The 22,493-nt window shown below is 36.5% G+C and overlaps 1 protein-coding gene across 1 annotated transcript in view; it reads right to left on the bottom strand.

The window, feature by feature from the left end:
- Positions 1-1,927: 1,927 nt before the first annotated feature.
- The window catches only part of LOC135215795 (uncharacterized), a 235,650-nt gene continuing 215,084 nt past the window's right edge, over positions 1,928-22,493 (bottom strand). Inside the window, exons 10-11 of the mRNA XM_064250746.1 lie at positions 4,385-4,795; positions 1,928-2,179 (exon numbers count right to left, since the gene is read on the bottom strand). Of these exons, the coding sequence (XP_064106816.1) occupies positions 1,928-2,179; positions 4,385-4,795 (663 nt within the window). The remainder of the gene's footprint in view (positions 2,180-4,384; positions 4,796-22,493) is intronic.

Here is a 22,493-nt window from a genome sequence, read left to right as displayed (position 1 = left end):
TCATTCAGCGCTGCAGTATTATATGATTAAATGAAATGAATTAGATGAATGAATAACATGAATCAATTAAAACTTCTCACACAAATGACCAACTAAAACTGCAATTAAAAACACCGAACGACACACAACAACCAGGACCAAGACGATCTCACATCACATATCAACCAAACCAAAACCATTCACTCTCACTCAAAAACGCCACTCATACTGCAACCCAAAGGCAATTCCCACAGCCGAAGTCACCGTAACGACACGCAAAACCAAATACATAAAAAAAAAAAAAAAAAAAAAAAAAAAAACTGACATGCATACATCCATTCAACACCATTTAACCTTTATTAAAAACAGCAAACAAAATTTTTAATAATAATCAGGTACTTAAAATGATGACTATGAACAAAAAGTAAAAAATAAAATTAACATAAAATAAAATAAAATCAATAAAAAATAAAATCAACGAGTTAAATTTGCCATCAATTAAACTTCATAAAAAATCCCAATACATTTTAAAAAACTCACTAGTGCAGAAATATCTGCTTTGTCATCTAGAACATCGGCAAGAGATTTTCCATCAAGGTGGAATCTCTGCCTCTGTTCTCTGTAATTTACACAATGCACCAAGATGTGCTCCACTGATAAGGTTGCATTACACCTAACACATACTGGTGCACTGCCACCTTCTAAAATAAATTTATGGTTAACCTAGTGTGCCCAATACGAAGTCGCCCCAAAACAATTTCTGTTCTCCTCTCTTTTTGAAAAGAAGAGGGCCATTTTTCAATGCTTTTCCTTATCTGCTTATATTTTTTATTGTTGGCTAAGAGAGGGGAGGACCATCTCTCTTGCCATTTCCTCATGATGTACGACTTGATGGATCTCTTCATATCTATATGTGGCACTTGGTTATCTGATACAAATTACTGACAGCCGCTTCCTTTGCATATCTGTCTGCCTCCTCATTCCCACGAATTCCAACATGAGCCCGGGATCCAGCAGAAACATACCATTTCCTGCGACAAGAAATCCAAAAGAGCCACTCCTGGGCTTTTTGTACCAGAGGATGAATTGTATACAGCTGCTTTAATGAATCTAATGCACTTTTTGAGTCAACTATATATTACAAAATTTTTTTCTTATTCGAGTTATGAATAATTTCTAAAGCTTTAACTAAAGCTGACAACTCTGCAGTGAATATGGAAGCTGACTCAGGCAATTTTGCCTCGTAAATTTCATTCCCATCCACAACTGCACACCCAACTCCACTATCAGACTTGATCCATCAGTGTAGATCTTCACTTGTCCATCATGTTTACGGTCATGCTCCAGAAAATTCGCTTTTACCTCTTCCTCAGAATGTTGTTTTTTGTCTATTTTCTTAGAGCATAAGGAAATCTTGGGAATAAGCCATGGGGGTACAGAGGATGGTTTTACTTCTTCAACTTTTTGGCGCTGAATGACCATGTCATTTAAACATTCCAACTGCCTTATTTGAAAAGGTTTGGAAGATCTTTCACCAAATTTTTTAGAGTCACACTCCTCTAAAATTTTCCGTGTTGGGTTCTCTCGAGAGCTTTTTAGTCGCATGGTGTACCGCAACCCAAGCTCTTCTCTTCGCAGATCTAAAGGAAGTTCATGAGAGTCAATGTAGATACTCTCAACGGGAGATGTCCTAAAAGCACCTGTACATATCCTTAATCCCATATTATGTACTACATCCAATTCCTTTAACCTGGACTTGCAGGCAGATGAATATACCTGACAGCCATAGTCCAGTTTTGATTTACATAAGGAATCATACAGCTTCAATAAACTTTTCTTATCAGCTCCCCAATCGAATCCCGATACCACCTTTAAAATATTGAGGGATTTTTTAACCTTTGTTTTAGAGAGTCAATGTGACTACGCCACGTTAACTTGCTGTCAAATATTATGCCCAAAACTTTACTTCTTTTTTGTAAGGAATAAGACAATCCTTCAGTTTCAAATTTGGGATAGTTTCTTTTCGGGTACATCTGGTGAAACGAACGGCCACAGTTTTAGATGAAGAAAATCGGAAACCATGTTCATCAGCCCATTTACTGATGACATTTATTGTCTTTTGCAGGTAGTTACAGGCTGATACAGCATCGTATGTGGTGACATAAGATGGCAAAGTCATCCACAAATAGCGAAGCCCTAACTGGAGCGGAAACAGATTTCACAATATTATCAATAGCAATGGCAAAGCAGGTAACACTTAGTACGCTGCCTTGTGGGACACCTTCTTCCGTCTCATAACAAGAAGAACACTTATTCCCGACTCTCACTCTAATATATCGATCCCTTAAAAAGGAGTTGATAAAGTTTAACATATTGACCCCTGATTCCCATTTCATTGAGCCGTTTAACAATGCAAATCGCCATGTTGTATCATAGGCCTTTCTCCAGATCAAAAAATACCCCTACTGTTTGGCATTGATTGGAAATCCCTGCTGAATCTGATTTGATAGTCTCAGTAAAGGGTCCAAGGCTGAACGATTTTTCCTGAAGCGACTGAACAGAGGATAACAATCTGTTTTTTTCTCTAAATGCCACATTTAGACGAGAGTTCACCATTTTCTCAAATAATTTACAGACACAGCTTGTTAGTGAAATTGGTCTGTAACTAGTGGGCTGATATGGATCTTTGTTTGGCTTTATGACTGGAACTACTATGGCTATCTTCCAAGATGGGGGAATGATGCCCGTTTCCCAGACCTTATTGAGTATTTTCATTAGATATATTTAGCATGTTCTGAAGGAAATGTTTTAATCATGTTGTAGGTTATGTTATCTGCACAGGGGCTGTTGACTCATAAACAAACAAGATGAGAGAGCCTCTCGTAGTTTCCCTTAGTGAGAACTTAGCATTATATGCTTCATTATTTTCAGAGTTAAATCTAATTGACACCTTGGCATTTCGAATCTTACTGAACTGTGGTGTGTAATTTTTGGAGCTTGATATGTCAGACAAAATGCTCACCAAATTTTTCTGCAACATCAGCTGGATTTGAAATAAGCACATCATTGATTTTTAGAGTAGGAGCAGGGTGATGGAACAAATTTCCCACTTAGCTTTTTAATCTTTTTCCATACTAATCTTTCTGGTGTTTTAGAATTGATACCATTTATATAGTGGAGCCAAGATTCCTTTTTAGCTTTTCTAATATATTTTCTTTGTTTGGCTAAGGCCCGTTGGTATGTAGTTTTCGTTGTTCCTGAGGGTTTTGCCTTGAATTGCCTATAGCATTTTCTCACTATTCTTCGCAGTCTGCCACAGGTTTGGTCCCACCAGGGAACTGCAGGCCTGCTTGGTTTTTTTTACCCTTTGTTTTTGGGATATATTTCTCGGCATTATCCAATATAGTTGCGGTCCAATAATCATATGCATCTAAGTGTGACTCAAATGACTCTACTTCCTGAATGTAATTGAAAGCTTCCATTCATACTTCCTCCAATCTGCTTCATTTTCTTTCCCACTTTATAGGAGATTCAGAAGGTATGTTTTCTAGCATACTTTAAATGTATGGGAAAGTGATCACTTCCGTGCAAAAGTTCATCTACAGACCAGTTTGAAGTCCAAGTGGACTGCAGGTGAACAAATGCTTAAATCTATAGCTGAAAAGACATTGGTGTAGATGTTATGAAAAGTCATTGAACCATCATTGTAAAGAGAGAGATCATTATTTAAGATAAAATTATCGATGGTTCTACCTACAGCATTCAAGGTATCACCTCCCCATAGACTATTATGGGCATTAAAATCTCCCAGTAGTAAGAAAGGAGGAGGTAGTTGATTAGCTAGTGCCTGAATATCATTCAAAGTAATTTCTGACCTAGGTGGGTAGGTAAATAGAGCAAATAGTAATCTCTTTTTCAAAGCATGCTCGAATGGCGACTGCTTGTAGGTTTGTGTTCAAAGGAACACTGTATGTTGCAAAGACTTTTTAACAATAATTGCAACCCCCCCATGAGCTCGATCACCATCTCTGGGGTTCATCACAAACATTTTATAATTTAATCCTGGATTGTATAATGAGTTGCCTAACTTAGTTTCTTGAAGGCAAACTACATCTGGATCATGATGGTTCAACAGTAATTTTAACTCTTCGAACGATCCTAAGGCCTTTGCAATTCCATTGCAAGAATATTAAATTGGAATTTTAACTTTGATTCTTGTGCCCAGCCAAGTCATTATTTAGCTGGGTTTTCAAAGTAACACAGCTGAATGTTTTTGGATTTGAAAGTCTCTTGAGTCTGCTGCCTGGGAGACTTTTATTTTTATTAGATGAGGGGAAGTTTGAACATTTTTTGTCCTGCACATCCTGTTCTTCAGTTTGAGATTAGATTTATCTAAATTTTTAACTATATTTAGTGAGTCAGCATGTTTTCCCTCCATTTCAGAAGTAGCTGTTTCTGCATATGATTGAGGGAAAGGGTCTGTCACACTTAAATTTGAGCAGGACCGAGACATCTTTTCCAATGGCTTTGAGGTTGATAATGGCTGGAAGGGGTCATCAAGTGGATTGAATCTATTGGAAATTGGAGTTTTAAACTCTATAGGAGAGGCTGTTCTACATTTCTTTGACTTTGGGGGTGACTGAAAACTGTCATAAGATTTGTTAAGATTTCCTCTAGATTTTATTTTTTCTTTGGGCTTAACCGAAGAGCTCAACTCTGAGACAGCATTTGCTTGCAGGTCAGGGAGAGGTTCATCAATCACAGCTTTTACCACTTTACTTTGAAGTTCATTACATTCCACAGAAGTTGAAATATCCTGAGAGTGTGTGTTATTTTTAATGATGGGTTTTAGCATGCTGATGGAAGGCATTATTTCCCATAACAGTGGAAGCAAATGAGGATCCAGCACTTTTGTTAGCACCTCGAACCAAGCGTTTGGCTTCTCCTATGCTGATAAAAGTTATTATGAGCAGTGTTTACAACTTCGTTGTTGGAAAAATATATTGAGGACAGCCCCTCCAATTGGGAGAATGATTGCCAGCACAGTGGAGACAGTATTTATCAGCTGGGCATTGTCCTTTACATGTTCACAGAGCACACAAAGCACTTTCCTGGTTTTGTACAAGAGTTTGATACGTGACCATATTCAAAGCATTTATACACTGGGTTGGTCGATATTTAAATGGCTTAACCCAAACCCGAGAGTGGTCTATATCAATATATTCCGGTGGTAAGTAGGAGCAGGTGAAAGTCAATTCAATGGCATGCTGAGTGCCTTTCAATTTTCTAATTTAATGACATAAGTAGGACACATTTTTAATATTTCCTTATCTTCAAACTCATATAGGTCCTATGCTATATAAACTATACCCGTTTAATGTTAAATGATCGATGAGGAGATACAGCTAAAATATTACCATCTTCAGTTGGTTGGAATTTTGATAGCATCTTAATCTGAATATCGTTATTAGCTTTGATCAAGACTCCTTTACCATATCTTTTAATATTGCCTTTAGGATGGCACCAATCTTCCTCTGTAAATACTTGCATGCTGTTAGAAAGTTTTCTTTGCCCTGTTTGTAATTGCAACATGCCAAATCAATTTTGGGTCATCTTTTGCCAGTGTTTTTGCTATCAACCTCAAATTTTTTGCTGGGCACATAGTCTGTCTCATCCTCTTCCAAATTGTTTTATATTAAACAACTTCGCATGGCAAACTGAACCAAAGACATTATTACCATCAAGATTTTCTAGAGCTTTGGAGGCATATTCAGCTTTGCAAAAGGTTATGTAGCTTTCATAAGAGATGGGACTTTTAACAATTCGTAATTTTTTGATTCTATCTACCTTGCCAAACTGTTTCATGTAATTATGTAATATGTCAAAATCGACTTTATCACTTTAATTATTAAAATTCACAATATACAACTCTTAGATTTTTTTTTCATTTACACCACCAGTATTTACACCCTGGTGTCCCGGTGTTTGGTCGAGTGGAGAGCCTAATGCGGAATCCTTAATCAGGCGAGAGTCATCACAGAGGGGGTTAAATAAAAATCCATCAGACTATGGTGTGAACATTCGTCCAGGTTGGCCCCATACCCACCATCGAGCCACAATTAGAGGGTGATATAGCACCCTAGGAGTCCTACCCAGATATACACCCCACACCCAGTGCCTTGAGGGTCGTCAGTCCGTCGAGATCAGACCCAGCACTGAGTGCAGAGTTTAACATAAAAGTTTTCCCCTCGCTCGGACACGTCAGGTACTCCAGTTCTACGGGTGAGGAGGAATGCCGTCCAACCTCACCCTCCATCAAATCAGAAGGATTGTCAAAGCTTGGCCAAGTCCATTCCAAAAGTCGTCGACAAAAGCAGTCCAAAAAACGGTCAAAATTTAGAGGTTGGAGAGAAGGGTTCAGGAAAGAAAGAAAAGAGAGAAGGATTAAAAGTGAGAGAGAAAGGGTTGTAGGATGTTCCGTCAGGACCCGGGGCACCTATAGGAATGCACGAACATTCCCATAGAAGCCAGGGTCCCTTATCCCCTCACCACTAGAAGGAGTCCTACTCGAGGGGTATTTGGTGTTTGGATTATCATTAAGGTTATTTATTTTAGCTATATAATTTTAATCCAATTTCTTCTCTTCGTACTTTCAGGGGATCTATTCCTGCTTCTACATACAGACTTTCCACGGGGGAAGTTCTGTAGGCTCCAGTGCATAGTCTAATACCCATGTTATGTATGACATCCGTTTTTGTTAATAGGGTTTTAGAGCACTACCATATACTTGACACGCATAATCAAGTTTACTTAGACAATAGTCCACCTTATATACTTTTATCAGAGAGGTTCTATCAGCACCCCAGTCATTATGCGCAATTACTTTTATTATATTTAAGGATTTTCTTACTTTTATCGCCAGTTGTTCTATATGTTCTTTATATGTAAGTTTTTTATCAAGTATTACACCAAGGAATTTTATCTCATCATCATATTCAATTATATCATTTTGTTATGAATAAAGTAGGAATTAATTCCTGTTTTTCTTGATCTTGTAAATCTGATCGCTTTAGTTTTTTGCGGTGAAAATTTAAAACCCTTGTTATCGGCCCATTTTTTATCCTATTTATGGCTGCTTGCAATTCTGTTTGGTTATGTCCAGCGCTTTTTCACCCACTAATCTATATGACGAAAGGTCATCTACAAAAAGGGATCCTTGGACTCCTGGTGGGATCATTTTTTCAATTATCTCATTTATTGCTATAGCAAACTAATGCCACGCTTAGTACACTGCCTTGGGGAATTCCTTCCTCCTGGATAAATGATTCAGAGATTTCTGCCCCCACTTTGACTTTTATATATCTTTCAGATAGGAATTCCCTAATATATTCATATAAATTGCCTCCTATTCCCCATTCTATCAATTTTTTTTAAATCCCTCCCCTCCAGGTATCATATGCCTTCTCTAAATCAAAAAATACTCTATTGTTTGTTTTTTACCAACCATTGCATTTTGTATCTCCCTTGTAATCATTAAGAGGGGATCTATGGTACTTTTATTTTTCCTGAATCCAAACTGTCTGTTTGATAATAGCTGTTTATTTTCTAATACCCATATTAATCTGTTATTCACCATTTTTTCAAATATCTTACTTAGACAACTAGTAAGGGCTATTGGCCTATAGCTGCTTGGTGACTCTGGGTCTTTTCCTGAATTGAATTGAATATAGGATTTAGGCATTAAGCCAAGCACTGGTCATCAAAGGCCATTCAGCGCTATATAACAAAATTCATTCAATCATAATATCTGTATACTCACACCATTTAGTACCATTTAACCTTTAATATCAATCGCAACACTTTCATACAATAAAATCTAGATGTGAAATAAATAAGGATTAAAAGGGTAAAATAAATAAATAAATTAATAAAATCAATTATAGCTCGTATATAACCCAATACTTTGTATAAATTTTCTCAAGTTCAGGGTATTACAGTTTTCCCCCAGTATATCTCTCAAAGGTTGTCCTGAGTAAAAGTGTCCTCCTCTGAAGATTAAAAACAGGACAATCAACTAAAATATGCTTAACATCCATTGTCACTTGACAGGTATTACAGTGAGGGGCCTGTCTCCCTTCCCCACTCTTCATTAAATAATTGTGCGTTGCATGTGTATGGCCAATACGCAGCCTAGTTAAAATAATGGTATCCCTCCTACTTGTAGCATTACAAGATGACCATTTATCCACCAATGGGTGATGTGTTTTCAATTTTGTATTGTGGTCAGTTCAGACCATCGAGCTGCCACTTATTTTTACAGTAAAGATGAATCTCACTTTTAAGATCTTTGTAAGGAATACTAAAGGGGATGGATTACTTAGCCCTGAAGCTTCCTTTGCTGCCTTATCTACTTGTTCATTTCCATCCACCCCAACATGGGCAGGGACCCAACAGAAGTGAACACTGATACTCTTCCTAGATTGCAGAAGTACTAACCAGTCCTGCACCTCTTGTACTAGATAATGGCCTGGCATAATTTGTTTTAATGAGAGTAAAACACTATTGGAATCCCGTAAAAATTTTATAAAAGAAAAACTGATTTTGGTGGCCATTTTTAAAAATAGGTTGGACTGCGAGAATTATTGCGTACAGCTCAGCAGTAAATATTGAACAAGAGATGGGAGTTTCCTTCTAATAACAGTATCCCCACCCACAGCTGCACTTCCAACTCCTGCAGCCGATTTGGAGCCATCTGTAAAAACATGTTTCCCATGATGTTGAGCAGCATGATTTAAAACTCACTTTTCATTACCCTACTAGGTAAGGTATTTTTCCCTCCTGCCGTAAAACATACTTTAACAGGTGGATTACACCAAGGGGGAGACTTGGGATATCCCACCTCTGCTATCTGTGCTGTTAACAAGCCTACTTCTCTAGCATCATTTTTCAGCTGTACTTCCAAAGGCTTAGGCACTCTGGATCTGTTAGGAGCCCGATCTAAATCGCCCTAACATATTTATAGTTAGGATTGTTTCTCACCGCAAGGGACCTAGCTAAATACCTCAAACTCACTCCTCTCTGCGAATGGAAAGGGGAGGTATGCCAGAACTCCACATAGAGACTGTCAATGGGAGATGTTCTGTAAGCACCTGTGGTGCAGATGCGAAGCCCAGCATTGTGAACAATATCAAGTTTTCCAAGTAAAGTCTTTGCAGCTGACCCCATATATTTGGCATGCATAGTCTAACTTGCTCAGACACAAAGATGTATAAATTACTAAGCAAAGTTTGTTCTATCCAGCACCCCATCAATTTTCAAAAAAATGCGATACAACTTCAGAATGTTCAGTGACTTCTTAACCCTGATAGATAGGTCATTTATATGGGGACCAAATGTCATTTTCTTGTCGAAAATGACTCCAAGAAACTTGATATTATCCTCATAAGGCAAAATACAATCATTTAAGAAAAGGGTGGGGATCTCTTCCCTTTTACGAGTAGAGTAAAGCGAATGGCTTTGGTCCTTCTGAGGTGAAACATGAATCCACGAGAATTTGCCCATGCGGATGCAGCATTTATTGCAATTTGAAGATTTTGGCATGCTTGTAGTGCAGATGATCCACTACAGTAAATTGCAAAGTCATCGACAAATAGTGATCCTTGTATGCCAGGAGGTATGTGACTCATGAAGACTATTAATAGCAACAGCAAATAAGGTCAACCACTCAATACGCTGCCTTGGGGGACACCTTCTTCTTGCAAATGTAGGATGAAGATAGTTCTGACCCTACTCTCACTTTAATTGAGCGGTTTGATAAAAATTCTTCAATAAAAGAGAACATATGTCCTCCCTATACCCCACGAGGGCGAATTGCTTTAAAAATACCACCCCTCCAGGTCGTGTCATATGCTTTTTCGAGGTCCAAAAAAGACACCCACCACCTGGTTTTGGTTAGAAAAGGCATTTGAAATTTCCCTTGATAACATCAGCAAAGGGTCTAGAGTACTTCGGTTCTTCTAAACCAAACTGCCTGTTAGATAAAAGATTTTTGATTCTAGAATACCACACAAGTCTGTTGTTGATCATTCTCTCAAATAATTTGCATATGCAACTGGTCAAGGATATGGGCCTATAACTAGATGGCAGTTCTGGGTCTTTACCAGACTTGTGGCCTGGAATTACAATTGATGTATGCCAGGAATCAGGAGATGTATGGGAAGCCATAGTCCATTAAAGGTTTCTAATAAAAATTCCTTGGTATCCACTGGAAGATGTGATATCATTTCATACCGGATGCCATCCTCACCTGGGCAGTTAAAGAAGAGCTAGAGATAGCATTTTGCATCTCCTCCATACTAAAAGGCAGGTTAAAAGCTTCAGTATTGAAGAAGCAGGAGGAACAACAGATGTTTGATGCTCTAATTTGTTGAAATGCTGGGGAATAGTTGTCAGCACTTGATACATGGGCAAAAGTGCTTTGCAAGAACTCTGCTACATCTTTGGGGTCAGATATATATCTATTATTTTTCCCTTAATATTTGGTAGAGGCTTAGGGACGAATTTGCCTTGAAGTTTTCTAATCTTGTCCCATATTTCCTTTGAAGGAGTTTTGGTATTAATATTAGATATATATTTCTTCCAAGATGCTCTCTTTGCTTTTTTAAAAGTTCTTTTTTGTTTGCACAGGCTCTGAGGTACGCTATTCTATCTGCTACATAGTTTTGTTCTCAAGTATCTTCTGAAGCAAGTTCGGGTCACTTTTCTTGCGTTGGCACATTCTTTACTCCACCAAGGAACTACAGGGCGATGAGGTAAACCGCATGTTTTAGGTATAAACTTGCTAGCATTATCATCAATAATATTTTCAAGATGTTGATAGGCATGCACTGGAGATGTAAATTCATCATACTCTTTATCAGTGTGTGAACACTTTTCATAAGCTGCCCAGTCTGCCTCGTCTATCTTCCATTTTGGTGGCACTGAGAAGAAGATTATGGACATAATTTTAACATATTGGCCAATGGTCACTTGCCAGGTAGGTGTTCATTTACTGACCAAAGGTAGTCCAATCGAATGGATGAGGAACAGATTGACAAATCAATGGCTGATGTGAGTTGTGGAATACATCATACCTAGTTGGAGAACCATCATTCATTAGTATTACATCATTGTTGTCGATTAATTCTTCAACAAGATTACCCCATCTATCGCATACATTTCCACCCCATAAAGTATGCTTTGCATTAAAATCACCCATCAAAATAAAAGGGGCAGGAAGCTGATTGATCAGGTCTTGGAGGTCAGAAAGGCTAAGCCTTCTTGGATTCCCAGCATGATCTAAGAGGAAAAGTTCTAAGATGGTTCAATATATAGCGAGCATAAAGTAATTTTTTTTCCGATATGAGTTCTAACTGCACATGCCTGTAGTGGTGTATGAGTGGGATTGTTTCAAATTTTAAAGATTTGTGAATAATAAAACCTGTACCACCTTGAGCTCTTGCACCTTGCAAAGGAGGGGATCTACAAAAATGATAATTGAGTCCAGGATTAAATGGTTTGTCACTGATCTTGGTTTCCTGTAGACAAATTTATCTTCGTGTCCAAGTCCCTGGTTAAAGTTTTTTTTTTTTTTTTTTTTATTTGCTCAATGCTAGTACTTAGACCTCTGCAATTCCACTGGATAATAGACATTATCTTTTGTTATTATTTTTCTTTGTCTCATTTGTCTTTTGGGACTTTTCAGATGAAGCCATGTAAGGCCTGGAGATGGAGGCTTTACTAGGCCACCGCTCTCTTTTCTTTCTTTCTGTTGATCTTTATACAAGTCAACCTTGGGATCATGAGCAGTAGGGCACTTACCTGATTTGGATGAAGGTGAGGAGGATGGGGACCTTTTCCTCTTTGGAAGATCTTGTTTTCTAATCTCCATCAAATCAGGTAGAGATTCTGCCTGAGACAATACATTTGAGGTGGTGGAAGCCACATTGGCTTCCTTGGAGGATTGTGCTAGAACTTCAACAGTTTCGAGCACTTGGCCCAGAAGGCTGGGCTACTACCTCTAGGAGGTGCTCCTATCAGTGACACTACTTTTGGTGTGGTGAAACCATCTTGACTTCTCTGGAGGTTTGTGCTCTGCTTTTATAAGCTGAGCACTTGACCCAGATGGCTGGGGCTACTACCACTAAGGGAGATGCACCTGACGGGCCAGGTGCTAACCACTGGTCCCCCGTGGTAGTAAGGGGTAGTGGATTATAATCTTTTGGTGGCATCTTAACCGCTTGAGCAAAATTAAGTTGTCGATCGAGTAAATGCTTGCATAACCTACACTAATAGTTCAGCATTGCTTTCAAGATGGCAGCTTCTTCTTTCTTGTACTCTCTACAATTTTATCATTTGCTTTATGATGATCTTTACAGTTTGCACAGGTTGTATCTCTGTTGCATTGGCCATGTTCTAACGAAGAACAGTTAATACAGATCTTCGTATTATTGCAGTACCGGGAAGGGTGGTGACCGTACTTGAACAATTAAAGCATTGTAAAGGCCTAGGTTTATATTCTCGAACACGTACTTTTTTCATTCTCAATAATTATATGATCTGGTATGACAGGGGTTTCAAATGTTAAACTACCATGCTTGTTTGAGGGATCTTACTTACTTTCCAAACATTATCAGGGCACATGTCCAGAATTTTCTGGTTCTGAAAATTCATATAGATCTTTATCAAAAACTACTCCTCTACCATAGCTGAAGCTCATATGTGGTTTAATATCCTTAATAGGATCAATTTCTGCAATCTTCATGCCACAAAGCATGTGACTTGAGTATCTGATTTTGCATTAATCAAAACGATTGGCTTACCGTATCTACTAATATCCTTACTTTTAATTAAACCAACTTTTTTTTGTATAAATTTACTCATCTTATAATAGTTTTAATTATAAAAAAAAAAAGAATTTTCTATCTTCCCAGTTGCAATTATCCATGTTGGGGGCTTGGGGTTCTTACTTCTGGAAGTCCATGCTCTATTTCTTTTTCCAACCATTCTTCTGTTTATATACCTCTAGGTGTCCTTGGTGCTTTATCACATAGAGTCCCAGAAATCACAAACAATTGTCAATTCTTATGCTCTCTAAATTTTTATTTGCTTCTAAAGCAATCTCAAAACTTGAAAATGATACCCAAGCTTCCCAAAATCCTTTACTACCATTAAGCTCCATTAAAATTTCTTTGATTGCCCCAAATCTACAGAAGGCTTCATGAATTATGTCATAGCTACAACCAATTGGTATGTTTTTAAGTGGAGAATTTTCAGATTTTTTGTTGTATCTGGTAATGAGCCAGAACCAGAGAGTAAAGTATTACTGTACTACTAGAATTATTTTCCACCAGTGCCGATAAATTGTCTTTAACAACATTGGTCAGAGAAGTATTGTTGGAGGAATCCTTTATTGCCGAGGTTGTGCAACAGAGCTTTCCTTATTTTTAAACAAGCCGAAGTCGTCTCTAGTGTCATGGGGTCACATTTGTTTTCCGGGGACTGAGTTCCAGAGTCATATTCCATTTTTTTCGTTTTTTTTTTTTTTTTGAAATTACAGAGAAACCAACTGCAAGCCATGGTAAAAAACTGGGCCTCCTCTCAAAGACTTCCCCCTCACCAAAGACACACAGCAGAGACCAATTCCCATATGTCCACTCCCTACCCTACCCCGAAGGGATGGCTCTAACATAACATGATTGGCTCAAGTGTAAGCAGAACCCGCTTGATAGGACCGAGGGCATAGCTAGTATGCAATCATCCCCACATCATGTTATTTTAGAGGGCAATCCGGATAAATTGCCGAGAGTCCTACCGTGGAGACTATACCTCCCCGGATTCCGTAGGCAAGTCCCCACATGTAGTCCCGCCCCAATAAATATTGATGTGGAATCACATCAAATATCCTCAAGGTCTAAACATAATTGAGCGGCGGGACCAAACCGCTATAGTCCCTGCCATTTGGATCAAGGTAAAGCCTAAGTTCAGAGACCCAGCTCCTTCCCACCTACACGAGGGTTTTAGTGAAGAGAAGGAGGACAGCTAGGGGGAGTAACAGAGCGAAAGAAAGTAAGAGATTGGAAGGATGATCAGTAACAGAAAATGAAAAAATTGAGACATTTAGATTCAAACTAGGAGATAATTCTCCCAGTTCGAAAGCCCTCTTGCCCGCTACGCATTTTCTGGGTCTTTTCCTGGTTTTAATCCTGGTATGATTAAAGATTCTTTCCAGGTTTTAGGTATGCTGTGAGAGAGCCATAATTCATTTAAAATTTTTCTAATAAGAAGGTTTTGCTTTCATCTGGTAGATTTTTATCATTTTCATATCTAATGTTGTCTCTTCCCCTGGAGCTGTTGGACTTGCAAGTTTCAGGACATTTTCCAGTTCTTCCATGGTGAAAGGAAGATTATAGATTTCCTGATTATTAGATATTGGTATTGGGACATAATTTTTGATTTTTATTGGAATTTTTTTGTATAGTTCGAGATACTAGATGTTTTGGCGAAGCATTTACCCCAATTCATTTGCTACTAGTTTGGGGTTTGAAATATAGTTGTTTTCCTACTTTTAATGTAGGTAATGGTTCTGGCCGATATCTACCCTGCAGTTTATTTATTTTCTTCCAGATTTTCTTTGTCTTGAGTTTTAGAATTTTATATTATTAATATATTTTTTCCATGAATTTCTTTTGGCTATCTTGAATAATTCTTTTCTGCTTTGCTTTAGCTCTCAAATATGCAATTTTATTGGCTTCACATTTATGTCTCAGATATCTTCTAAAGCATGTCCTCGTTATCATTCTTCCTTGCTGCTTTACATTCCTCATTCCACCAGGGTACCAGTGGTCTAGTCGGATTGCCTGAGGTAACTGGAATAGTTTTCATTTGCTTTATCATCTATTGTTTTTATTAGATGTTCATAAGCATCTATGTGGTTTTGTAAAGTCAGATATTTTTTTGTTAACACACCGTTTTCTCTTTATATAAATTCCAATTTGCTTCCTCCATTTTCCTCTTCGGTATATATGTTAATATTATTATTATTTTTTAGCTCAATTTGTATTGGCCAGTGGTCACTCAAATAAATTAAATTATTATTTTACTTTCAACTGAAATCTGTGGCAATTTTCTGGGAACATAAAGTGATGTCTATTGCAGATGAGGTATTATGATAAACATCAAATCTTGTTGGAGAACCATCATTTAAAATAATCAAATTTTGTTATCTATAAAATCTAGGACAGTGTTTCCTCTCCTGTCAGATGATGTACTTCCCCACATGGGATGTTTGGCGTTGAAGTCACCTACTAATAGGTAAGGTCTTGGTAATTGTTCTATTAGATTTTCTAAATCTTCCACTTGTAATGGTCTATTATTTCCAAGATGATCTATTAAGCGACTTTCTAAAGATGGTTCATGTATATTGTGCATATTGTTATTTTTTTTTCCAGGAATACTTGAACTGCACAATGCCTGTATTACCGAGTTAATCCTAACAGGTTGGCATTTGATTGAAGAATGCGTTATGATTGCAGTTCCTTCCTTGGCCTTGTTGTCATTTAAAATTGGTGTTGATTTCCACACATTATAATTTATGCCAGCATTGATAACATTGTTACCTATTTTAGTTTCCTGTAAGCAAATGATATTTGCATTACATTCTCTAATTAATGATTTTTTTAAGTTTTCATTATTTGATACGTATCCTCTAATATTCCATTGTAAAATAGACATTTTAAAAAGGTTTTGGGTTTTGTTTTATATCTTTATTTGTTTTCCTGAACTTTGAATTTTATTGAAGTTTTGTATAATTTTTGCTGTACTTTGTTCTTCTTTTGGTGGGTGATGTATTTCTGCTATTGTTTTTCTTTATTGGCTGAAAGTGTCTCAGGTGTTCTTTTTTTTTTTTTTTTTTTATTAGGGTGCATTTAAATGGCTTTTGATCTTGGGTTCTATTTCAATACTTTCTTCAATTTTATCTGATGTTTTAACTTTTTCTTTTATTTGGGTTTCTTCTTTTTCATTTTTGTAGTTTTGCAAGCAATTTTCGTTGACTTTGTCTACTCGGTATTCATTTTTTTCCATATAGATTTTGGGGTCTTACTGATTGTTTAATTTGTTTCTTGGAGGGGTTTGGGTGGGGTTGTTTCAAGTAGTCTTTTTTTGTCTTTTGACTTAGCTCTTGTATTTTGCTTGTCCTCCACATTCATCATGTCTTCTTGCATTTCTGGTGTTGGTAATATATATTATAAATTTTTGTGTTGCTTATATGTTCTGTAGCTTCCGAGCTTGAATTTTGGGCCTTAATATTTATGAGTATTTTCAGTCTGATTTATACTGTGCAATATTGTAGGAATTTGGTTTTGCGCTTCTTTATTTACTACCTATCTTTATATGTGTTTTTTCCTTGCTGGGTCTTGTAAACCTCTTACTTTTAGTTCTATCTTCGCTTCTCTTATTGACATTCCACTCCTTTCTTGTAAGATTTTTAGTTCAGTATTGTATAGGTAATATGCGCATTCCTTCGATCTTGAGTGTGATTCTGACCACAATTTATGCAAATTGGGTTTTCACAGTCCCATTTTGTTTTGTTGTGTGGTTGTATGATCCACAACATGCACATCTTGGGAGCTTCTCTACAATTTTTATTTGAATGGCCAAATTTATTACATGATTTGCACTGTAGTGGTTTAGGGATATATGGTCTTATCTTCTCTCGTCTGCCCTAATACTTTAATAGTTAAAGGGAGTTCATTTCCTTCAAATTTCAATTTAGCTATTTGTATATTAATTTTTGAATTTTTTTTCCTACTTGGGATATCATAGATGTCACAATCTTCAATGTTTTTATATCTTTTTCTTGAGCGAGTCCATTAACATATTTTTATCTATTAGTTCGTCATCATTATTTGGCAGGATTATTGTACCACAAATACTATTAAGTTTATTATGCTTGGTGACTTTTATTTTTGTGTTATCTATGTTTCGTAATTTGTAAGTAGTTTTCTGATTGAGCTTTAGTAGTGGTTTTCCACTATCCATGTATTTGTTTGCGTTTGACGAAATTTCATGTTTTCTGTTGGGTATCTGGTCAGTAAATAATTTTCCAATTTTAAATTTGAAATCTTGTTTTCACTTTCTATTGTCAAAATCTTGTCCAACTGTCTTTTCCAAAAAGTGATTCAAATAAAGCTAGCGAAGGGCTAGGCTGGAATGTTTTCTTTGATAAATCTTTTTGGCCTAGTAAAAGGCTCCATGGTTGCTATATTTGGATTGAAGTGTGTCCAAAAGGGTGTCCTTGTTCGTTTCCAGGGTCAGATGGTTATCTAGTGTCATGGGGTCACATGTTCCGGGGACTGAGTTCCATAGTCATTTCCATTTTTTCCTTTTTTTTTTTTGAAATTACAGAGAAACCAACTGCCAAGCCATGGTAAAAAACTGGGTCTCCTCTCAAAGACTTCCCCCTCACCAAAGACACACAGCAGAGACCCAACTCCCATATGTCCACTCCCTACCCTACCCCGAAGGGATGGCTCTAACATAACATGATTGGCTCAAGTGTAAGCAAAACCCGCTTGATAGGACCGAGGGCATAGCTAGTATGCAATCATCCCCACCCCGCATGTTAGTTTTAGAGGGCAATCCGGATAAATTGCCGAGAGTCCTACCGTGGAGACTATACCTCCCCGGATTCCATAGGCAGTCCCCACATGTAGTCCCCCCCGCCCCAATAAATATTGATGTAGAGTCCACATCAATATCCTCAGGGTCCAAACATAATCGAGCGGCGGACCAAACCGCTATAGTCCCCTGCCATTTGGATCAAGGTAAAGCCTAAGTTCAGAGACCCAGCTCCTACCTAACCTGCACGAGGGTTTTAGTGAAGAGAAGGAGGACAGCTAGGGGAGCAACTGAGCGAAAGAAAGTAAGAGATTGGAAGATGTTCAAGTAAGAAGAAAATTGATTGACATTTAGATTCAAACTAGGAGATAATTCTCCCAGTTCGAAAGCCGCCCTCTTGCCCGCTACGCAGTTTTCAACCATAGGTTGGAAATGCGTAACTCCGTCAAGGCAGTCTCAAATCAAGAGGGAATCACTCATAGGGAGATTCACACTTGATCTTGTTATTTGATTTGCTTCTTTGGCTGCTTTGTCAGCCTCTTCATTTCCTTTGATCCCTACATGGGCAGGGATCCAACATATTTCTACTTTTTTCCCAATAATATATAATTTGTGAAGTGATAATTTAATTTGTACAATATTATTTTTTGGTTTATAACTCTGGATGGCTTCTATGGCACTTCTTGAGTCACTAAAAATCACAAAATTATTTAGTGAGGTTTTCTTTAATTATTCTTATGGCTGAGGCTATTGCGCAAAGCTCCGCTGTGAATATTGAAGCTGTATTGGGTAGAGAGAACTGATATGATCTGTCCTGGGACACTGCAGCATATCCCACTCCATGTTCCGATTTAGATCCATCTGTGTATATTGCATAATGTGGACCTTTTCGGTTATGTGCTCTATTGTATGTTGTCTATGGTGTGATGGCGTATATAAGTATTTTTTGATAAATATTTCAATTGTGTGCAAGTTTTCATTTTATTCATTGTCCAAGGCGGAGGTAATTTTACTACTGGAGGAATTTGTATATTTACATTTAGTGACTCAAAAACAGTCTTCTAGCTCTAATTGGAAAAGGGGGTGGATGATTGTTAATAAAAATATCTCTTTGTTCAAATAATTTTTTTGTTGGAGAATCGCTTGTCTTGATACTCAAAGCACTCTTCATTATTACAAGCTCTCTATGGAGAGAGAGAGGTAGTTCACCACATTCCAACCTGTAAGGAAGATGTCGGTGATGATTTAAACAAAGGCTCCTGACATATTCTAAGGCCCTCATTATGAACTGGGTCCAATGCTTTTAGTGTTGCGTCTGACGCAGAGCCATATACTTCGCTACCGTAATCAATTATAGACAGGACTGTTGCTTTATACAGTAATGTAAGGGTTTGTCTATCGCTCCCCAAGTGGTGTTTGATAATTTTCTAATTAGATTTAATGCTTTTTTACATTTTGATTTCAGGTATGTTATGTGAGGTTTCCAGTTTAAGTGAGTATCAAACACTAAACCTAAAATTTTTGCAGTTTTGTCTAATTGGTATACTAAGATTTCTGATTTTTAAATCTATCACTTCACCATTCATCCACCTTTTATCTTTATAAAACACTACTGCTTGAGTCTTATGTATGGATAACTTAATCCTACAGATGAGGTCCATTCATTTATTTTTATTATACTTTTATTAATGATGCGTTCTGCATGTTTAATACGAGAGGCTGAATAATATATCGCAAAATCATCCATGTATAGGTTGCTTTTAATTCCAGTAGGCAGATTTTTTATTGATATCATTGATTGCAAGGGTAAACAGTGTGCCACTAGGACACTTCCCTGTGGAACACCATTTTCAAGTGGAAATGTTCTTGACAATACATCATCAACTTCTCACTTGAAAACTACGATTTGTTAAAAAATTTTGGATGAATCTAGGTAAATGTCCACGGATGTTGTTATTTTTTTGTAAACTTTTTAATATAGGGTACCTCCAGGTAGTATCGTAAGCCTTTTCATGTCAAAAAAGACTGCTACAGTTATTTGCTTTCGCTCAAATCCTCTTCGTATATGGTCCTTCGAGGTTAGAGAGAGAATCTAATGTAGATCTGTTGCACTGTGACCCGAATTGAGTGGGAGTCAAGATTTTATTTTCTCGAATGTGCCATGTTAATCGAGTATTTACCATTTTTTTCTAGTAACTTGCACAAGCAACTTGTTAGAGAAATTGGTCTGTAGTTATTTGCAATTACTTGGATCTTTCCCGGGTTTTGGGGATAGGAATATTAATAGCTTTACGCCATTCTTCAGGAAATAAATTTTCTAAGCCATAAATGGATTATAAAATTGTAACAAGTATGTCTTCGCTAGAGGTGCTAAGTGGCAGATCATCTCAAAACAATATCTGTCACCTCCAGGAGCAGATTTATTGCTGTTAGTGAGAGCAAATTCCAACTCTTCCATATTAAATTTCTATTATAATATATGTCTTCTATTGTTTTTTTTCGAAATTTATTGTATTAGTTCTATATTTGTTTTTCTTTGTGCGGAAGTGGTCATCTAAATTTCTATCACTACTTACATAGCTAAGTTTTCTCCTATTATATTACTTATTTCTTTTGGATCGAGTATTCTTTTTTTTTTCCGTCTTTTAATATGGCATGTCTGGGTGTTTCACATTGGTACCATTTATTTTACGGAATTTTTCCCATATTTTTTGTATGGGAGTATTATTAGAGAGATCTGATACATATTTCCTCCATGAAATTATTCTTCCTTGAATTACTTTTTCTTCCTTTTTAAATTTTGCTGATATTTTGTTGTATAGAGGCTTTAACGCTTCAATTTCTAGCAACAATATAGTCATTTTTTGTAAAGTACTTTCTAATATTGGTAATGTTTATTATTTTGTTTTACTGAACTTTTTTTTTTCTATTCAAATTATCCAATCGTCCTCCCTATTGAGTGTTTTATATTTATTAATTCTGTCAGCTTTTCGGACCACCATGGAACTTTGTGTTTTGTTGGATGGGGTTTTTGATTTTGGTATTGCTTTATCAGCAGCTCTTTTGATGAAAACAATTACAAGAAACTTATTAGTAGTTTCATTATGATCTTTCAGATATTTCAAATGGCGGTATACTTCTAGTATGTATTTTTCATATTGTTCCCAATCTGCTTTAAAAAATGTTATAGTGAGGAACATGTTTAGCTGGTTATTTTGTAAAAAGGAAATTAATATGGGAAATGATCACTGGTGTACAAGTCATCAATTGTGTTCCAATCTAATTTGTCAACTCATTACTTGTTGAACAGAGAGTTAAGTCTACAGAGGAAAATGTTCCATGTGTTTTTTGAATAATATGTGCTAACTTCATCATCATTTATACAAACACATGTCATTTGAATCTATAAGTTCTTCTACTTTACTTCCTGTTCTATTTGAGTTTGAACAGTTACAATCCATATTGGGTTGTGAGCATTAAAATCCCCTATTATTATTATAGGTTCTTTTGCATTTTTAACAAATTCTCCAAGTTTATCAATATCGTAATGTTTATTTGGTTGGTTGTATAAATATATTATATTATAAAATTATCGTTTTTAATTCGAATTTTAATACCTGATATTTGGGAGGTCAGTAATGTTTACAGTACTTTGTCATAACATACTTTGTTATGTACATATATGGCTGTACCTAAATTTCCCCTTTTTCTTCTTCCCGTGATGTTTTGATATTAAGGTATATTTACCTATTGTTGGTATTGTATTATTAACATGTTTAAACATAATAATCAGTGGTTCATATTCCTTTAATAACCCTTTGTACTTCTCCCAGGTGTAATCTGGTCTGTAGACCATTTACGTTCCATTGTATAATATAATTATTGAAAATATTATGTTACATCGTCGTGTTTTGTCTTCTTTTTTTGTATTATCATCAATTTGAATTTTTCTAAAATTTTATTTACCACATTCAGTTGTTTATCTTTATATATTTTAAGTCTCAATACACATACATCCTTTTTTCATGGGTGTTTATCGGTGGCCTCTTTCTTTCTATATTTCATAAAATTTCTTATTATAATTGTTTGTAAGCAATCTTTTGTTATATTTTTGTTTTCATTGCACAATGCAATGAAGCCAATCATTACAGCCACATATGTTGTCATGTATATCTACTGTTTTATTTGCTGCTTATTGTACCAATTATTGTTGATGGAGTAATCTCCATCACCCTTGGCATAGTCACCATCATCTATGGTATGATTCCTCACTTCTTTGGTGTTTTGGATCTCTGCATCCATAGTTTTATTATTATTTTAGGAGATAAAGGTATGTTCTTATTTTGTTTTTGTTCTTTCTTCATATCTTTGGTTTTTGGTTTGACTGATGTTTCTCTAATTATAGTTGGTTTCTTGTTTTTGGTGGTGTTCTCTCCAAAGGTCGTTTTTTTTCTTTAATTTTCGGTACATCACAACTTCCTTCTTCCACCTCCTTGTGGTAGTATCTTCTTGTGTTTCTATTTGCATTAACACGTCAAATGAATTTGATAGATTATCATCCAATTCACTAGCACCTGTTTCCTGATTCTTTACTATCTTAGTTTTTTTCCTGTATATTACTAACTTCTTCAGACCTACTTTGCTGTAATCTTGTTACTTCTATCTGTATGTTTTTTTGTTTCATTACTGGTTCCTGTTATAGAAGAATATGTACGTTTCTTGGCAGGATCTTGAATTCCTCTCACTTTTATTCTAATTTAGCCTCAGCTATAGACATGCCTGTTCTTTCTTTTTAACATTTTCAATTCCGTGTTGTATATGTAATACATGCATTCTTTGGATCTTGCATGATGGTT

The sequence above is a fragment of the Macrobrachium nipponense genome, chromosome 5 (genome assembly GCF_015104395.2).
Source record: "Macrobrachium nipponense isolate FS-2020 chromosome 5, ASM1510439v2, whole genome shotgun sequence".
In the NCBI taxonomy this organism is placed as follows: Eukaryota; Metazoa; Arthropoda; class Malacostraca; order Decapoda; family Palaemonidae; genus Macrobrachium; species Macrobrachium nipponense.
This window is presented reverse-complemented; position numbering and strand designations above follow the sequence as displayed.